The sequence below is a fragment of the Nerophis lumbriciformis genome, linkage group LG17 (genome assembly GCF_033978685.3).
Source record: "Nerophis lumbriciformis linkage group LG17, RoL_Nlum_v2.1, whole genome shotgun sequence".
Classification (NCBI taxonomy): domain Eukaryota; kingdom Metazoa; phylum Chordata; class Actinopteri; order Syngnathiformes; family Syngnathidae; genus Nerophis; species Nerophis lumbriciformis.
The window spans coordinates 29,260,001-29,277,780 of record NC_084564.2 but is presented as its reverse complement, the minus strand read 5'-3'; the positions used below and the strand labels follow the sequence as shown (position 1 = coordinate 29,277,780).

General features: G+C 38.4%; 1 protein-coding gene across 3 annotated transcripts in view; it reads right to left on the bottom strand.

Annotated features, from left to right (window-relative positions):
* Window positions 1-17,780, bottom strand: part of schip1 (schwannomin interacting protein 1) — a 797,934-nt gene that overhangs the window by 524,405 nt on the left and 255,749 nt on the right. For all 3 annotated transcript variants that reach the window (XM_061973019.1, XM_061973020.1, XM_061973021.2), the window contains 2 exons: window positions 15,419-15,493; window positions 15,027-15,162 (listed from right to left, as the gene is read on the bottom strand). In XM_061973019.1, coding sequence (XP_061829003.1) covers window positions 15,027-15,162; window positions 15,419-15,493 — 211 coding nt within the window. The remainder of the gene's footprint in view (window positions 1-15,026; window positions 15,163-15,418; window positions 15,494-17,780) is intronic.

Below are 17,780 nucleotides of genomic sequence, written 5' to 3'. Positions count from 1 at the left end.
GGCTCACCCTGGTTGATATAGAGAGCAGGACGGTGGCCATGGAATTTCATTTAAGGTTTGTGATAAACCATCAAACTCATTCGTTAAAAGGACTCTATAGTAATATAAAGCAATTTTTTCTGGACATTATCATGCAAGAAAAGTTTATTTTTGGGATCGCGATCACCGCGTAATGATTTTTAAAGGTTGCATTACATTATTAACTGTCCCATGTGATCAGCCAGTGCGATTGGAAGTCCATGCTCAATTATTGCCTCCGTAAATAAAACTTCGGCATTTATCACATCCAAAGAATCTGTTTGGGCGACGAAAAACGTTGAAAGTTTTCCACTTGTATCGCTAGCAACGGCATTAGACTTGTGTTTTTTTGTCCCAACGTGGTCTTTTACATCGCTAATTCCTCCGTGTCCGATCGAAAAATCTTGTCTGCACAAGGTGCAATTCGCGTAGTTTTCACCCTTTTTTTTTTTTTTTAATTAATATTAGATATATAACAACGGGCGGATGGCGGGCGGGTGCAGTTCTGATCAAACGTTACATCGGGTGGATGGCGGATGGTTGACGACTTTCTGACGCGGTTGCGGATGAAATAAATTGCCTATCCGCGCATCTCTAGCGCGTAGACTGCAATATGACACAAGTCAGCAACACCGACATGTATATGTTCCATTGAAAATATAGAACATTACACATGGCGCTCCAAAATCTATCAAAATGTTTTAGTACGATTTTGGTAAGCTTTGAAGCCAGACCACTTGAAGGATTGTTGCCGCATTAAACATACGAGTATTATTATGGTGTGTGTATGAGGTAAGACATCTGGCGTTTTGTTTCGCAATATTATGCAAAAGCAACTTTTGTTACCTTCTGATCTGTACTTGGGATCTGCATAAGTCCTGAAAATCTGCGCGTCGTAGTCGATAAGGTTCTTCTTTTTGTCTATCTTCTTGTTATGGGACATTCATCCTCCACTGTTGCCATTTCTAATACAAACCCTGTTTCCATATGAGTTGGGAAATTAAGCTAGATGTAAATATAAACGGAATACAATGATTTGCAAATCATTTTCAACCCATATTCAATTGAATGCACTACAAAGACAAGATATTTGATGTTCAAACTCATAAACTTTATTTATTTTTTGCAAATAATAATTAACTTAGAATTTCATGGCTGCAACACGTGCCAAAGTAGTTGGGAAAGGGCATGTTCACCACTGTGTTACATGGCCTTTCCTTTTAACAACACTCAGTAAATGTTTGGGAACTGAGGAGACACATTTTTTAAGCTTCTCAGGTGGAATTCTTTCCCATTCTTGCTTGATTTACAGCTTAAGTTGTTCAACAGTCCGGGGGTCTCTGTTGTGGTATTTTAGGCTTCATAATGCACCACACATTTTCAATGGGAGACAGGTCTGGACTACAGGCAGGCCAGTCTAGTAACCGCACTCTTTTACTATGAAGCCACGTTGATGTAACACGTGGCTTGGCGTTGTCTTGTTGAAATAAGCAGGGGCGTCCATGGTAACGTTGCTTGGATGGCAACATATGTTCCTCCAAAACCTGTATGTACCTTTCAGCATTAATGGCGCCTTCACAGATGTGTAAGTTACCCATGTCTTGGGCACTAATACACCCGCATACCATCACAGATCCTGGCTTTTCAACTTTGCGCCTATAACAATCCGGATGGTTCTTTTCCTCTTTGGTCCGGAGGACACAACGTACAAAGTATCCAAAAACAATTTGAAATGTAGACTTGTCAGACCACAGAACACGTTTCCACTTTGTATCAGTCCATCTTAGATGAGCTCTGGCCCAGCGAAGCCGCCGGCGTTTCTGGGTACTGTTGATAAACAGTTTTCGCCTTTCATAGGAGAGTTTTAACATGCACTTACAGATGTAGCGACCAACTGTAGTTACTGACAGTGGGTTTCTGAAGTGCTCCTGAGCCCATGTGGTGATATCCTTTACACACTGATGTCGCTTGTTGATGCAGTACAGCCTGAGGGATCAAAGGTCACGGGCTTAGCTGCTTACGTGCAGTGATTTCTCCAGATTCTCTGAACCTTTTGATGATATTACGGACCGTAGACGGTGAAATCCCTAAATTCCTTGCAATAGCTGGTTGAGAAAGGTTTTTCTTAAACTGTTCAACAATTTGCTCATAAATTTGTTGACAAAGTGGTGACCCTCGCCCCATCCTTGTTTGTGACTGACTGAGCATTTGATGGAATCTACTTTTATACCCAATCATGGCACCCACCTGTTCCCAATTTGCCTGTTCACCTGTGGGATGTTCCAAATAAGTGTTTGATGAGCATTCCTCAACTTTATCAGTATTTATTGCCACCTTTCCCAACTTATTTGTCACGTGTTGCTGGCATCAAATTCTAAAGTTAATGATTTGCAAAAAAAAAAAATGTTTATCAGTTTGAACATTAAATATGTTGTCTTTGTAGCATATTCAACTGAATATGAGTTCAAATTGATTTGCAAATCATTGCATTCCGTTTATATTTACATCTAACACAATTTCCCAACTCATATAGAAACGGGGTTTGTATAAAGTAGTGTAAAGTTCTAACTTATATCCGTCAGTAAATTCGCCATGAAAGCGCTAAAACATACCGGTGTAGTGAGTGTACATTATTCACCCAAGGAACTTTAGTTATTAGAGCGTTCTGGTTCTTCACGGGACACATTTCCAGCCTTGTTGTTGTTTTTTCCGAATGAGGAGATGCTGTTTCGTTATTGATTTAGGTAAAGTCTGAATGTCATCATAACAGTTAGCTCCATCTTTTGACACTTCTTCCACACCCGTCCTTGCACGCTACACCGCTATAACACAGATAATGGGGAGAAGACACTGCCGAAGGTGAGCCACGTAAATAAGACCGCCCACAAAACGGCGCATCCTGAAGCGACTGTCAGAAAGCGGCTTGAAGATGATCTGTAAAACATCATCTATGCAACATTTTGACCAAATAACTACCATTACACGTTATGTAGACCACAAGAAAGTATTTTACATTTAGAAAAAAAATTAAATAATATGACTCCTTTAATGCGCTTTATAATACGGTGGGCCTTTTGTATGAAAATAGACCTGACTAGAACCATTCATCGGCAGTGAGCCTTATAATCCGGTGCGCCCTATGGTTCGGAAAATACGGTAATGACAATATCGCCAATACTTTGTTAAGATTCAAGTCACAAAATATAAATGGAGTATTGTTGGTTCTTTTTGGATGGTTATTTATTGGGTTTTATTTTCGGGACAGACGCAAAGACGCCATGCCTTCAATTGGCTCCATTGTAAGTTGACTTTTGTTTACAAGTTAGAGCGCATTAAAAAAAAACAATATCTAATGAGGATTGGGAATTATAGGCAAAATGATCACATCGGTGTCACATTTTACTGCGTGGATCGTTCCCCCAAGATGCAGACGGAACTCAGGAGGCAATATGCAGGTAAGGAAATGATTTATTGTCTATAAATCAGACAGGAAATGCAGATAAACAAAACAAGCGTGCCGATAACACGGGAAGCAAAGCTAAGGAAAAGATTAGCACAAAAGCGTATCATACAAACAGGCATAGGAATAAAAAAGTAGACGTCACTGTTGCGTAGTGCAAACAAGAAAGCCAGACTCAGTGTGGCCAAAAACGGGAATAAGTAGCTCTTTGATTAGTGCCCGGCAGCAGGTGAGCGTCCCAGACACGAATCAGAGGCAGGTGAAACTAGTCAGCACCCACGGTAACCAAAACACACAAACTCAAGGGTGCTGAAAACAGAACTGAGGGAGTCAAAACCAAACAAAACATGATCCCGGACAACAGATTATGACAAAAATACCCTTCAAAATGTAGAGTTCCCCTTTAAAACAACAGTTTTATGACAATTTTCTTGTACTGCTTGTACTACTCATCTCCCTAAACAATATTCTTCACCAATAGAGTGCTTCACATATGTATGGCAAACAGTGAAAATATTAAAACTGTCCCTTTAGAGCCATAAATAAACAGGTGCATAAAAACGGGCCATTAAAGCAATGCTGGCACAGCGGCGAGCTAATTGTACAAGATGGCAAGCGGGCCGTTGTCCACCTGCCAATGAAAGTGTGACGCTGTGAGGTTAATGTACAGTAAATACAATATAGAGGTGAGCCTGTGGACTCGTCATTTTATACGATGATAATGCTTTAGTGTTACAAGCAGTCTGCGGGTCTGATACAATATGTGACCTTTCATGCTTGCCTCCATCCATTGCTTGTGCAGTAGACACCAACAAAACAGAGGCTTACAGTCCAGAAAAGAGCAGGGTGTAACCGTTTGTATTATGCTCTGAATGAGAGGAAATATAAGGGGTTAAACGCTTTGTACAGTGCCTGGTGGCTCAGTAATCTCCTGAGGTTCTAAATGCTTTGTGTACTGATGAGTTAGCCAGCGGGGGGGGGGGGGGGGACAAAAAAGGGGGATTGGGAGGGTTATTCCAGGACGAGCTAACCTTTAGAAGCAAATGGGCAACTGAACAACAATGACAGTGCAATCTCAGCGGAGGAAGCCACCGCTTTGTGCGGCATATAAAGACACACACACACACACACACACACCGGACCTTGAAATTCACCAAACTTTCACCAAACATATCTAATCTCCCCTGCCAGCCTTTTCAGGGGATTTTCCTGCAGCTGCACGGCCTGATAAACGCAAGCAAGCGGTTTAAAGCGGGTTTAAAGTGTAATGAGGGAGGAAAAGTCACTATGCTGGGGAAAAAAAGGCAAAAAGCAACTATATTATGCACAAGCAAATAGAATGTAACAAAACTAAATGACATTGAACAAAATGTATTATTATTTTCTGGCATTGATGTAGTGCATTGAAAAGCAGCATCTCAATGCAAAGCAGCATATTAAAGTGCACATTAGTTGTATGCTACAACTGAGTGTACAGTATACTATTGTAATTAGGAGTGAAGTGACACAAGGAAAACAAGGTAATATAACCCACCTATACTATTGCATAGGTCTTTGGTGGTAAAACAGCTTCCTCTAGTGGCAACACGTTACTACTGCAACACAGGTCAGCACCGAGCTACTGGACAGCTCCCCTTAAAGTTAAGTTAAAAAGTACCAATGATTGTCAAACACACACTAGGTGTGGTGAAATTATTCTCTGCATTTGACCCATCACCTTTGATCTCCCCCCTGGGAGGATGAGGGGAGCAGTGAGCAGCAGCTGTGGCTGCGCCCAAAAATCGTTTTTTGGTGATTTAACCCCCAATTCCAACCCTTGATGCTGAGTGCCAACCAGGGAGGTAATGGGTCCCATTTTTATAGTCTTTGGTATGACTCGGCCGGGGTCTGAACTCACGACCTACCGATCTCCGGGCGGACACTCTAACCCACTGGTTCGTAGCTAACCACGAACCAGTTCAAGTGAGGGGCGAGGATTGATTTGTTTTATATTTTGTGACATAATTAATTTGGTACTTTAGTAGCAATCCTGCTGGTAAAAAAAAATAAAAATCTTCAAGCAATCCCCAAACTGCACTGATTTATAAGTGGACATAAACATAACTACTCACGGCAGACTTCACGAGAGCCAACAATGAGGTGAGAAAGCAGCTCACCAGCTGATGTCAATACAGCAGCATACGAACGTTGCCTCTCTCTGATCAATGTGCCACTAAATGTAGGTCCTTAACGTTAGCACTTATACTGTATTTTTCGGACTATAAGGCGCACTTAAAAATAATTTTGTTTTCTCAAAACTCGACAGTGCGCCTCATAAAATCGGTGCGCCTCATGTGTGGAATAATTTTGGTTGTGCTTACCGACCTCGGAGCTATTTTATTTGGTACATGGTGTAATAGGTGTGACCAGTAGAAGGCAGTCACACATAAGAGATGCTTATGGACTGCAATTTGACTCAAGTAAAGAACACCAACATTTGCTGCACGGCCTGATAAACGCAAGCAAGCGGTTTAAAGCGGGTTTAAAGTGTAATGAGGGAGGAAAAGTAACTATGCAGGGGAAAAAGGCAAAAAGCAACTATATTGTTAAAAAAAAAGCACAAGCAAATTGAATGTAACAAAACTAAATGACATTGAACAAAATGTATTATTATTTTCTGCCATTGATGCAGTGCATTGAAAAGCAGCATATTAAAGTGCACATTAGTTGTATGCTACAACTCAGTGTACAGTAGTATACTATTGTAATTAGGAGTGAAGTGACACAAGGAAAACAAGATAATAGAACCCACCTATACTATTGCATAGGTCTTTAGTGTTAAACAGCTCCCTCTAGTGACAACACGTTACTACTGCAACACAGGTCAGCACCGAGCTACTGGACAGCTCTCCTTAAAGTTAAGTTAAAAAGCACCAATTAATGTCACACACTAGGTGTGGTGAAATTATTATCTACATTTGACCCATCACCCTTGATCACCCCCTGGGAGGTGAGGGGAGCAGTGAGCAGCAGCGGTGGCCGCGCCCGGGAATAATTTTTTGGTGATTCAATCCCCAATTCCAACCCTTGATGCGGAGTGCCAAGCAGGGAAGTAATGGGTCCCATTTTTATAGTCTTTGGTATAACTCGGCCGGGGATTGAACTCATGACCTATCGATCTCAGGGCGGACACTCTAACCACTAGGCCACTGGTTTGTAGCAAACCATGAACCAGTTCAAGTGAGGGGCGAGGATTGATATGTTTATTTTATGACATAAATTGGTACTGTATTAGCAATCCTGCTGGTAAAAAAAAAATAAAAAAATAAAAATCTTCAAGCAATCCCCAAACTGCACTGATTTATGAGTGGACATAAAAATAACAGACTTCACGAGAGCCAACAAACATAATTAAACATCACTTACGGTACAATGTCTGCTGTCACCTGGATGCCGGCTGTTAGGATGTTGATATATTCCCGTTTAGATGAGGAATGACTCATAATCCTCACAAAAAAAAAAAAAAGGAGGGTGAAACGAAACGTCTTATTGGGTCTTTTTTTTGGTGCCATTTCCGGGTCTAAGTTGGCTGTCAAAGTGTATCAGCTACTCAGTTTATGTCCTCATCCTTCTACTATCAAGGTGAGAGGCATTATTTTTGATCCAGAATAAACTTTCACCAGTTCTGAGCAGAGGTGGGTAGAGTAGCCAGAAATTGTACTCAAGTAAGAGTACTGTTACTTTAGAGATTTATTACTCAAGTAAAAGTAAGGAGTAGTCACCCAAATATTTACTTGAGTAAAAGTAAAAAGTATGTTGTGAAAAAACTACTCAAGTACTGAGTAACTGATGAGTAACATACACACTCATATCATATTATATATATATATATATATATATATATATATATATGTATATATATATATATATATAAATATATACATACATACATATACATTGATATATACAGTATATAATTTATAAGTATTTATTTTGCTGTTTTTGTTTACATGTTAAAGGTGTTTTAATGAATATACATGCATGTTTAACATATAGATTCCTTTCTTTAATGAAGACTAGAATATAAGTTGGTGTATGACCTGATTCTGATGACTTGCGTTGATTGTAATCAGACAGTCGTGATGATAACGTCGACGTTTTCAAATGGAGGAGAAGAAAAGTTCCTCCTTTCTGTCTAATACCACATGAAAGTGGTGGGTTTTTGGCATCCTATTTGTCCAGCTTCCATATTCGTTTTTATACACTATACAAGAAATATATTGGCGTCAAACTCCGTAGCTTGCTAGCTTGTTTACGCTGGCTTTCGGAGACTCTTGTTTTGAAAGGGCAGGCGCGATGGCGCGGCACTTTTATTGTGAAGACAGGAACGTCCTCATGTGCGGTCAGTCTTGAGGCTTTTGACGGTACGGTTGAAACAAAACAAGTATCTTTTTTCCTTCACACTTTTGATTGATTGATTGGAACTTTTATTAGTAGATTGCACAGTACAGTACATAGTCCGTACAATTGACCACTAAATGGTAACACCCCAATAAGTTTTTCAACTTGTTTAAGTCAGGTCATGTGACCACCTGGCTCTGTTTGATTGGTCCAACGTCACCAGTGACTGCATCTGATTGGTGGAACGAAGTGAAACGTCACCAGTAAGGCAGGCACTTTGAAGGTCTGTCTGACAGACCAAAACAAACAAAGTGTGCATTAACAGATCGATAAAAATTAGTAGCGAGTAGCGAGCTGAATGTAGATAAAAGTAGCGGAGGAAAAGTAGCGTTCCTTCTCTATAAATATACTTAAGTAAAAGTAAAAGTATGTTGCATTAAAACTACTCTTAGAAGTACAATTTATCCCAAAAGTTACTCAAGTAGATGTAACGGAGTAAATGTAGCGCGTTACTACCCACCTCTGGTTCTGAGGTGAGAAAGCAGCTCACCAGCTGATGTCAATACAGCAGCATACGCAAGTTGCCTCTCTCTGATCAATGCGCCACTAAATGTAGGTCCTTAATGTTAGCACTTATACCGTATTATTCGGACTATAAGGCGCACTTAAAATAATGTTTTCTCAAAACTCAACAGTGCGCCTCATAAAATCGGTGCGCCTCGTGTACGGAATAATTTTGGTTGTGCTTACCGACCTCAAAGCTATTTTATTTGGTACATGGTGTAATAGGTGTGACCAGAAGATGGCAGTCACACATAAGAGATGCGCATAGACTGCAATTTGACTCAAGTAAACAACACCAACAATTGCTGCATGGCCTGATTAACAAAAGCAAGCGGTTTAAAGCGGGTTTAAAGTGTAATGAGGGAGGAAAAGTAACTATGCAGGGAAAAAGGCAAAAATATACTATATTATTAAAAAAAGCACAAGCAAATTGAATGTAACAAAACTAAATGACATTGAACAAAATGTATTATTATTTTCTGCCATTGATGCAGTACAATGAAATGCAGCATCTCAATGCAAAGCAGCATATCAAAGTGCACATTAGTTGTATGCTACAACTCAGTGTACAGTATACTATTGTAATTAGGAGTGAAGTGACACAAGGAAAACAAGGTGATAGAAATATACTATTGCATAGGTCTTTAGTGGTAAAACAGCTTCCTCTAGTGGCAAAACGTTACTACTGCAACACAGGTCAGCACCGAGCTACTGGACAGCTCCCCTTAGCGAACCACGAACCAGTTCAAGTGACGGGCGAGGATTGATACGTTTTATATTTTGTGACATAATTAATTTGGTACTTTGGTAGCAATCCTGCTGGTAAAAAAAAAATAAAAAAATTCTTCAAGCAATCCCCAAACTGCACTGATTTATGAGTGGACATAAAAATGCATCAATCACCTCGACAGGCTAAAATTAAAGCGAGCCTCATCCTTATGTTGACAAGTCTGTGTTTATGCTATCTTGTGTCAGTGTAGAGGTGATTGCCGTGTGTGTGTGTGTGTGTGTGTGTGTGTGTGTGTGTGTGTGTGTGTGTGTGTGTGTGTGTGTGTGTGTGTGTGTGTGTGTGTGTGTGTGTGTGTGTGTGTGTGTGTGTGTGTGTGTGTGTGTGTTTGTGTTAGTGTGCAGGTGCAATATTATGAAACAATAAAATCCAGACAGTTGATTCATATAGGAGCATAAAATCCAGAGTTTTGTTAGGTTTCCTCTTAATGAAAGCTATATTTTCTTCCTTCCTGTGTGGTGTTGTTGTGGAGCACAGGGATCGATCATAAAGAGAGACATCTAGTGCGCCTTGCTTGTATGTCGGCGTTGTGAGGCGCAAGAGTAAGAGATCATTTAAAGCTGATTCAGGCCTCATATTAATTCAGTGGAACATGGTTTATCTCACGCGCGCCACAGTGTCACACAACTGGTTTGTCAAAGACAAACGCTACAGGTTCAAAGGTTACAGTTGCAATCACGTTACAGATGGAGACCATATTGCAGTGTCAGGGAAATATGACTCCATGTGTGTGTGTGCATCGTGCATATACACTATACCAGGGGGTCGGCAACCCGACATGTTGAAAGAGCCATATTGGATAAAAAATACAACAAAATAAAAATAAATCTGTCTGGAGCCGCAAAAAGTAAAAAGCCTTATGTAAGTGTTACAATGAAGGCAACACATTAAGTAAGTGTCTTAGATGGTGAGATAACTCCTGGAAATTACTGGCTTAAAACTGCCAAAGGGTGTAGATGTGTGTGTCCAAGTTAAAGGAAAAGACTGGCTGTCTTCATCTAATGGATTTATTACAATCTTTGCAAGCTGGGTAACGTTTGCTGTGGTCTGGAACAACATGGCACACAATCAAAAATGTAGCCAATATAACATACAGATAATGTGCCATGAGACATGCAAATATAAATGAAAGGGGAACATTATCACAATTTCAGAAGGGTTAAAACCATTAAAAATCAGTTCCCAGTGGCTTATTTTATTTTTCGAAGTTTTTTCAAAACTTTACCCATCACGCAATATCCCTAAAAAAGCTTCAAAGTGCCTGATTTTAACCATCGTTATATACACCCGTCCATTTTCCTGTGACGTCACATAGTGATGTTAATACAAACAAACATGGCGGATAGAACAGCAAGGTATAGCGACATTAGCTCGGATTCAGACTCAGATTTCAGCGCCTTAAGAGATCAAACAGATTACGCATGTATTGAAACGGATGGTTGTAGTGTGGAGGCAGGTAGCGAAAATGAAATTGAAGAAGAAACTGAAGCTATTGAGCCATATCGGTTTGAACCGTATGCAAGCGAAACCGACGAAAACAACACGACAGCCAGCGACACGGGAGAAAGCGAGGACGAATTTGGCGATCGCCTTCTAACCAACGATTGGTATGTGTTTGTTTGGCATTAAAGGAAACTAACAACTATGAACTAGGTTTACAGCATATGAAATACATTTGGCAACAACATGCACTTTGAGAGTGCAGACAGCCCATTTCAGGCGCGCTAAGAACATATATTTTTCCACGATTTCAGCACTCAGATTAACCATACCTAAATAGACACAAAATACTGCATTACACAAGACTACCCGAATGTACTCGAATGATTTAAAAAAATAAATGTTTTTAAGCTAAATTATTGGTAAACACAGTTAATGTATAATAATTTACGTAAAACCGCGAGTAATGAATAAAGTTTTCATCAATTAATATATTCTGTAGACATACCCTCATCCGCTCTCTTTTCCTGAAAGCTGATCTGTCCAGTTTTGATGTCAGCATCTGCTTTGAGTGTCGCAGGATATCCACACATTCTTGCCATCTCTGTCGTAGCATAGCTTTTGTCGGTAAAGTGTGCGGAACAAACGACTGACCATTTCGTTGGCTTTCCCCACAGCCTCGTATTTTGAACTAATTTCGTCCAATTTCTTGCCACTTTCGCATCTTTGGGCCACTGGTGCAACTTGAACCCGTCCCTGTTCGTGTTGTTACACCCTCCGACAACACACCAACGAAAGTGAGAAAATGGCGGATTGCTTCCCGATGTGACGTCACATCGCTCCGAGAGCGAATAATAGAAAGGCGTTTAATTCGCCAAAATTCACCCATTTAGAGTTCGGAAATCGGTTAAAAAAATATATGGGTTTTTTTCTGCACCATCACGGTATATATTGACGCTTACATAGGTCTGGTGATAATGTTCCCCTTTAAACACACAGAGGACATAAGTAAAGGAAATTAAATGAGCTCAAATATACCTACAAACGAGGCATGATGATGCAATATGTACACACAGCTAGCCCAAATAGCATGTTAGTATTGATTATTAGCACTCCAACAAGTCAATAACATCAACAAAACTCCCCTTTGTGCATTCACGCACAGCATAAAACGTTTGGTGGACAAAATGAGCCGAATAAGGAGTGGCATAAAACAACTTTTTGTGGCAGCAATGGAGAAAGTTGTACATGTAAACCAACCTCGGTGAGTTCAAGGACCGCCAAAATTAATAGGATGAAACGGCGCTGGCTAAATACTGTCATCAGTGAAGCATACACACAAACATATTAAACAATGGGTTTTCTGACAATTAGGAAGGTTTGTGTCGTATTTGTCCTCCTACAGAAACATTATTAAAATAACAAAATATATTTTTCCCCCCCATTCTTTTTCCATTTTTCAAAAAGCTCCATGGAGCCACTAGGGCGGTGCTCAAGAGCCGCAGTTACATACATTCAGTGTTAAAAAAAACCCCAACACAAATTACCCTCCATATACATGTCCATGCATTACATTAATCCCATTTCTCAAATAGTTCAGCTCTAAATAAAAATCCTACAACGCATGGAAACACCTGAATCTGATTGTAGGTACAAAGCCTATCCCCAGTGAACGTCTTACACTTGCAGACCCACACTTCCCCTCTGTGACGATCTGCCCGTGTCAGCGGTTTAGACTTATTACCGAGTTTAGCGTTTCCCCGTCATCCCAAAGGAAACACACACACACACACACACACACACACACACACACACACACACACACACACACACACACACACACACACACACACACACACACACACACACACACACACACACACACACACACACACACACACACACACACACACACACACACGTATGATGCACTGATGACTTCATCAACAACCTCATGTGTGGCAGCATGCATTTCTTCCACACTCTAATTCCACTTAACTCTCCTTCGACCACCCGCTGACCTCCTTTCATCTGCCAGATCCGAGATAAGTCGTTCTCTGCGACAGAGTGGACAAGTATCGTTGTAAGGAAGCAGCCCCTGAGCATTAACCCGCCTGTTGACTGCCGTCTGGGAGATTAGGCGAGAAGAGAACACACACTTCAGCCCCAAAGGCCTCTGACTGCGACAGTCAAGAGTGGAATTATAACGACCAGTGGAAGGCGCAGTCGCGAAAATCCCGGGGATTTATTGTAGGGAAACATAGGGAAGATGTGCTGAATGACAATGGCTGCTTAAACCAATGTTATCGTATTCATAATGAGTACTTTTCTTAAACTACATGATATAATCCAATACAGTAGCCTTCAAGTTAGGTTTATGGCCTCACAAAGGGCTCTACCTGTGGGACAATGTGAGCGGAGAAATTAGCCTAAGAGTGTTCAACCTTGCGGTAAAAAAATTTGTTGTTGGGAACTATCAAAAACATGACTCATTGTTTGGACTATCTCAACTGTGGAACACAGGTGCAAAAGAACTCACTGTGGAATAAGGGACATAACACACCAGACAAGGCGTCAGAAGATGAAAGATACCCAGGCAAGATGGAGCTAATCTCATGGTCTGCTGTCGAAACTTGGACTATATAACTAACATATATAACCAACATATACATTGATTGTAAATTAGGGGCGGGACATGGATAAGCATTCTTGCTTTTTTTCCCGTATCCCGTTGCATGTCTGTCAAATTACGAAGAGTGATGAAGTGTTGCTAGCTATATATATATATATATATATATATATATATATGTGTGTCTGTCTGCTGGAATAAATAAATTAATTCATTAATTTATTTCATTCATTCAAGTGCGTTAGCGTGAGTTGTCATAATGGGGAAATTAGCTTAGATATACTGCCACCTTCTGAACAGCAAGGAAACAAGACAAAAATTACAATTGCCGATAATCGTTACATCAGGCAGCCACAATGATCCCAACATGTACATTTAAGCATCCTTTACTGACTGACTTCCGACCAGACTTTTCAAGCTTTTCCAGCACATTTATAAGAACATATGCATCATTTTTCATAATTCAATCAACTAAAAGAGATGTTTTTGTGGCATTTTTTCCAATGCATCAGCGAGTAGGTATTTAATGCCTGACTGAGTTGATATCGAAATGAATATAAACCTCACATTAAAATAAATGGTAACACTTTAGTATGGGGAACACATATTCACCATTAATTAGTTGCTTATTAACATGCAAATTAGGACCATATTGGCGCTTAATTAGTCATTGTTAAGTACTTATTAATGTCTTATTCTGCATGGCCTTATTATACAATCAGTAAGCCATTAACTAAGAGTCTTCCCTCAATAACCTCAGAATTATTGCTTATTAGTACTAAGTAAGGAAGTTGTTGGATATGATTCTCCCTTTAATACCACTTAATGAATATGGTCAGTTCTTACATAACATAACAAAACATAACCCTAACCCTAAATTAAGTGTTTGTTACTTAGAATATGTTCCCCATACACAATAACCTCAGAATTATTGCTTATTAGTAACCCTAACCCTTGTATGTTCCCCTAGTGTCCAAATAAATAACTCAAAATTAAGTCTTTGTTAATTAGTATATGTTCCTTATACTAAAGTGTTACCAAATAAGTGTATGCCACCCCAAAAGTGGAGGAAAAATAATTAAATCCTAACTTAATGTTTAGCAAACTCTTTAGCTCAAAATGGTACCATATGTCTCTGAATTGATGTAAAAAATGCAAATAAAGAGCAAAAAAAATACCCTAAAAAATTCGGACTATTTTCTAGATATGAGGAATTTGAAAAAGCATTCACTTAAACCACAGGCATTTTTTAAAATAAAATACGTTAAAAAAAAACAGTCAAATCTGACTTTTTTACGTCAAACTTCACTGCCTATTAGAAAAAGTAATGTCTGCCTCATAGTGAAATAAATATACCCTCTCCAAAATAGGGGAAAATAATTAAACTTTCAACTAATATTTTAAAAGACACTGTTCTCCCCGATGTGAATATAAACACAAAATAAAAATACAAAAAACATTAAATTAATAATAAAAAATAACCCACACATAAAAAAATATAGATTATTTGTAAATTCCAATAAAAAATAAAAATATAAGGAGGGCACTCACTCAGCTCAGGTGAGCCCATGGCAAAGTTGCACGGCTTCTTTCAGTGATCCATGTAACAAGCTACATATTGAGGAACCAGAACCATTTCAAGCGCTTTTGCACATTTTATACAGAACAAAAGCACGCTCCAAACCTTCAATGCGAGCATTGGTGGCAACCCGAGCTGTGCCGAAGGTCGAAAGGTCGGCGTGACTTACCGGGGTGCTGCCGTCGGAGAGGGTGGCCATGCTGATGGACATGCTCATCTTGTCTGAAGAAGAAAAGGAAGACGGAGAAGGGCTTCTCTTCTCCGCTTCCTGCTTCTGGAGGAAGTCGCGCCAGGCTCGCTGGATGCTACACACACACACACACACACACACACACACACACACACACACACACACACACACACACACACAAGTCCTCACATGAAATTCCCCACTAAATCCGCCATCTCAAACTATCCATGTCACATTACTACAAAACATCACTAAGCATCCATCAACTTGTCAGATTTATGTGTGCTGGCCTCCAGTAAATCTCAGCCAGAAAGTTTAGAGGAGGTCATAAAGTTCTCAGCAGAGGTTGCAACATTTAAGGCCATACTCACATCAACACCTTGTTCTCAAAAGGTGGCACGCTCATGGTGGTGATGTTGTTGTCCAGGTCCACCATTATGTCATCACTGGGACAAGAAGAGATCGGATGTTTTTTTTTTGTTTGTTTTTTTTCCAGACATGCTTGACAAGTAAAAAATATACAACATAAAGTAGCAAGAAACACATCAATAATGAATAAAGCAAAACATGTTCTAGAGCAGGGGTCACCAACCTTTTTGAAACCAAGAGCTACTTCTTGGGTACTGATTAATGCGAAGGGCTACCAGTTTGATACACACTTTAATACATTGCCAGAAATAGCCAATTTGCTCAATTTACCTTTAACTCTATGTTATTATTAATAATTAATGATATTTTTCTTTGTGGAAACACTGATCATCTTAATGACTTCTCACAATAAATATATATAGAAACAGATAAATATCAATATGCAACACTTTATTTTTATATTTTCTCGAAGCGCACATTTGTCAAATTGAACATTTTCTAATGATCACTTCTAAGACAGTCTGGTGAAATCACAATATCCCATTTTAACTAGCTAGCCACTAACATTTTTTTAACAAATCATGAATTACTTTGCACCATGTTTGTACAAATAATAACTCATGTAAAATACAAAACACGAAAAAAATGAAAATACAATTTTGAAACATAGTTTATCTTCAATTTTGACTCTTTTAAATTCAAAATTCAACCGAAAAAAAGAAGAGAAAAACTAGCTAATTCGAATCTTTATGAAAAAAAAAAAAAAAAATTATGGAACATCACTAGTAATTTTTCCTGATTAAGATTAATTTTAGAATTTTAATGGCATGTTTTAAATAGATAAAAATCCAATCTGCACTTTGTTAGAATATATAACAATTTGGACCAAGCTATATTTCTAACAAAGACAAATCATTATTTCTTCTAGATTTTCCAGAACAAAAATTTTAAAAGAAATTCAAAAGACTTTGAAATAAGATTTAAATTTGATTCTACAGATTCTCTAGATTTGCCAGAATATATTTTTTTAAATTTTAATCATAATAAGTTTGAAGAAATATTTCACAAATATTCATCGAAAAAACAGATGCTAAAATTAATAATTAAATTAAAATGTATTTATTATTCTTTACAATAAAAAAAAATACATTTACTTGAACATTGATTTAAATTGTCAGGAAAGAAGAGGAAGGAATTTAAAAGGTAAAAAGGTATATGTGTTTAAAAATCCTAAAATCATTTTTAAGGTTGTATTTTTTCTCTAAAATTGTCTTTCTGAAAGTTATAAGAAGCAAAGTAAAAAAATAAATGAATTTATTTAAACAAGTGAGTGGATTTTCAAATTCTATTTGAGTTTTGTCTCTCTTAGAATTAAAAATGTCGAGCAAAGCGAGACCAGCTTGCTAGTAAATAAATAACATTTTAAAAATAGAGGCAGCTCACTGGTAAGTGCTGCTATTTGAGCGGGCACCGCGTTGGTGACCCCTGTTCTAGAGCAAAAATCACTTCATATCCTCTACTGCTCGCTAGTGTTACCATATCTAAGTTACTGTTTAGAAATATGGGGAAATAACTACAAAAGTACACTTCAGTCATTAACGGTGTTACAAAAAAAGATCAATTAGAATAATGCATAATGTTGGATATAGAGAACATACAAATCCTTTATTTATTGAATCAAAAATACTGAAATTCCACGACATAGTGAATTTGCAAACAGTTAAAATTATACATAAAGCAAACTATAACCTGTTACCCAAGAATATACAACAATTCTTCTCAAAAAAAGAGGAGAAATATAATCTCAGAGAAAAATGTAATTGAAAACATTTGTATGCACGTACAACACTTAAGACCTTCAGTATATCAGTATGTGGACTTAAATTATGGAATGGATTAAGCAAAACAATCAAACAATGTACTAATATGATCCACTTCAAGAAACTCTTCAAACTTAAAGCGTTTACAAAGTACAAAGAAGAAGAACCATGATAAACATTCTGGATTTATTCCATCCATCCATTCTTTCATTCTCAAAATAATCTTACTTATCTCATTATATGTAATATGACTTACTTCACCAATTATTATTTATTTATTTATTTTTATTGTGATTACTTATGGAGTATATTGTTAATTAATTAGAGAACAGGAAGTGAACAAAAGTTTTAGCAACTGTTTTGTAAAAGAAAAGGGGTAGGATTAAATAAGCTCTGCTTCTTCCTACTCCTTTTCAAACATGTTGAAAAGAGAAACTAGAAATTGTGATGTATCATATGTATGCTTGCATGTTCCAAATAAACTCAAACTCAAGTTACATTAAGGGACATCACACAATGGAAAAGGAGTAGGAAGAAGCAGAGC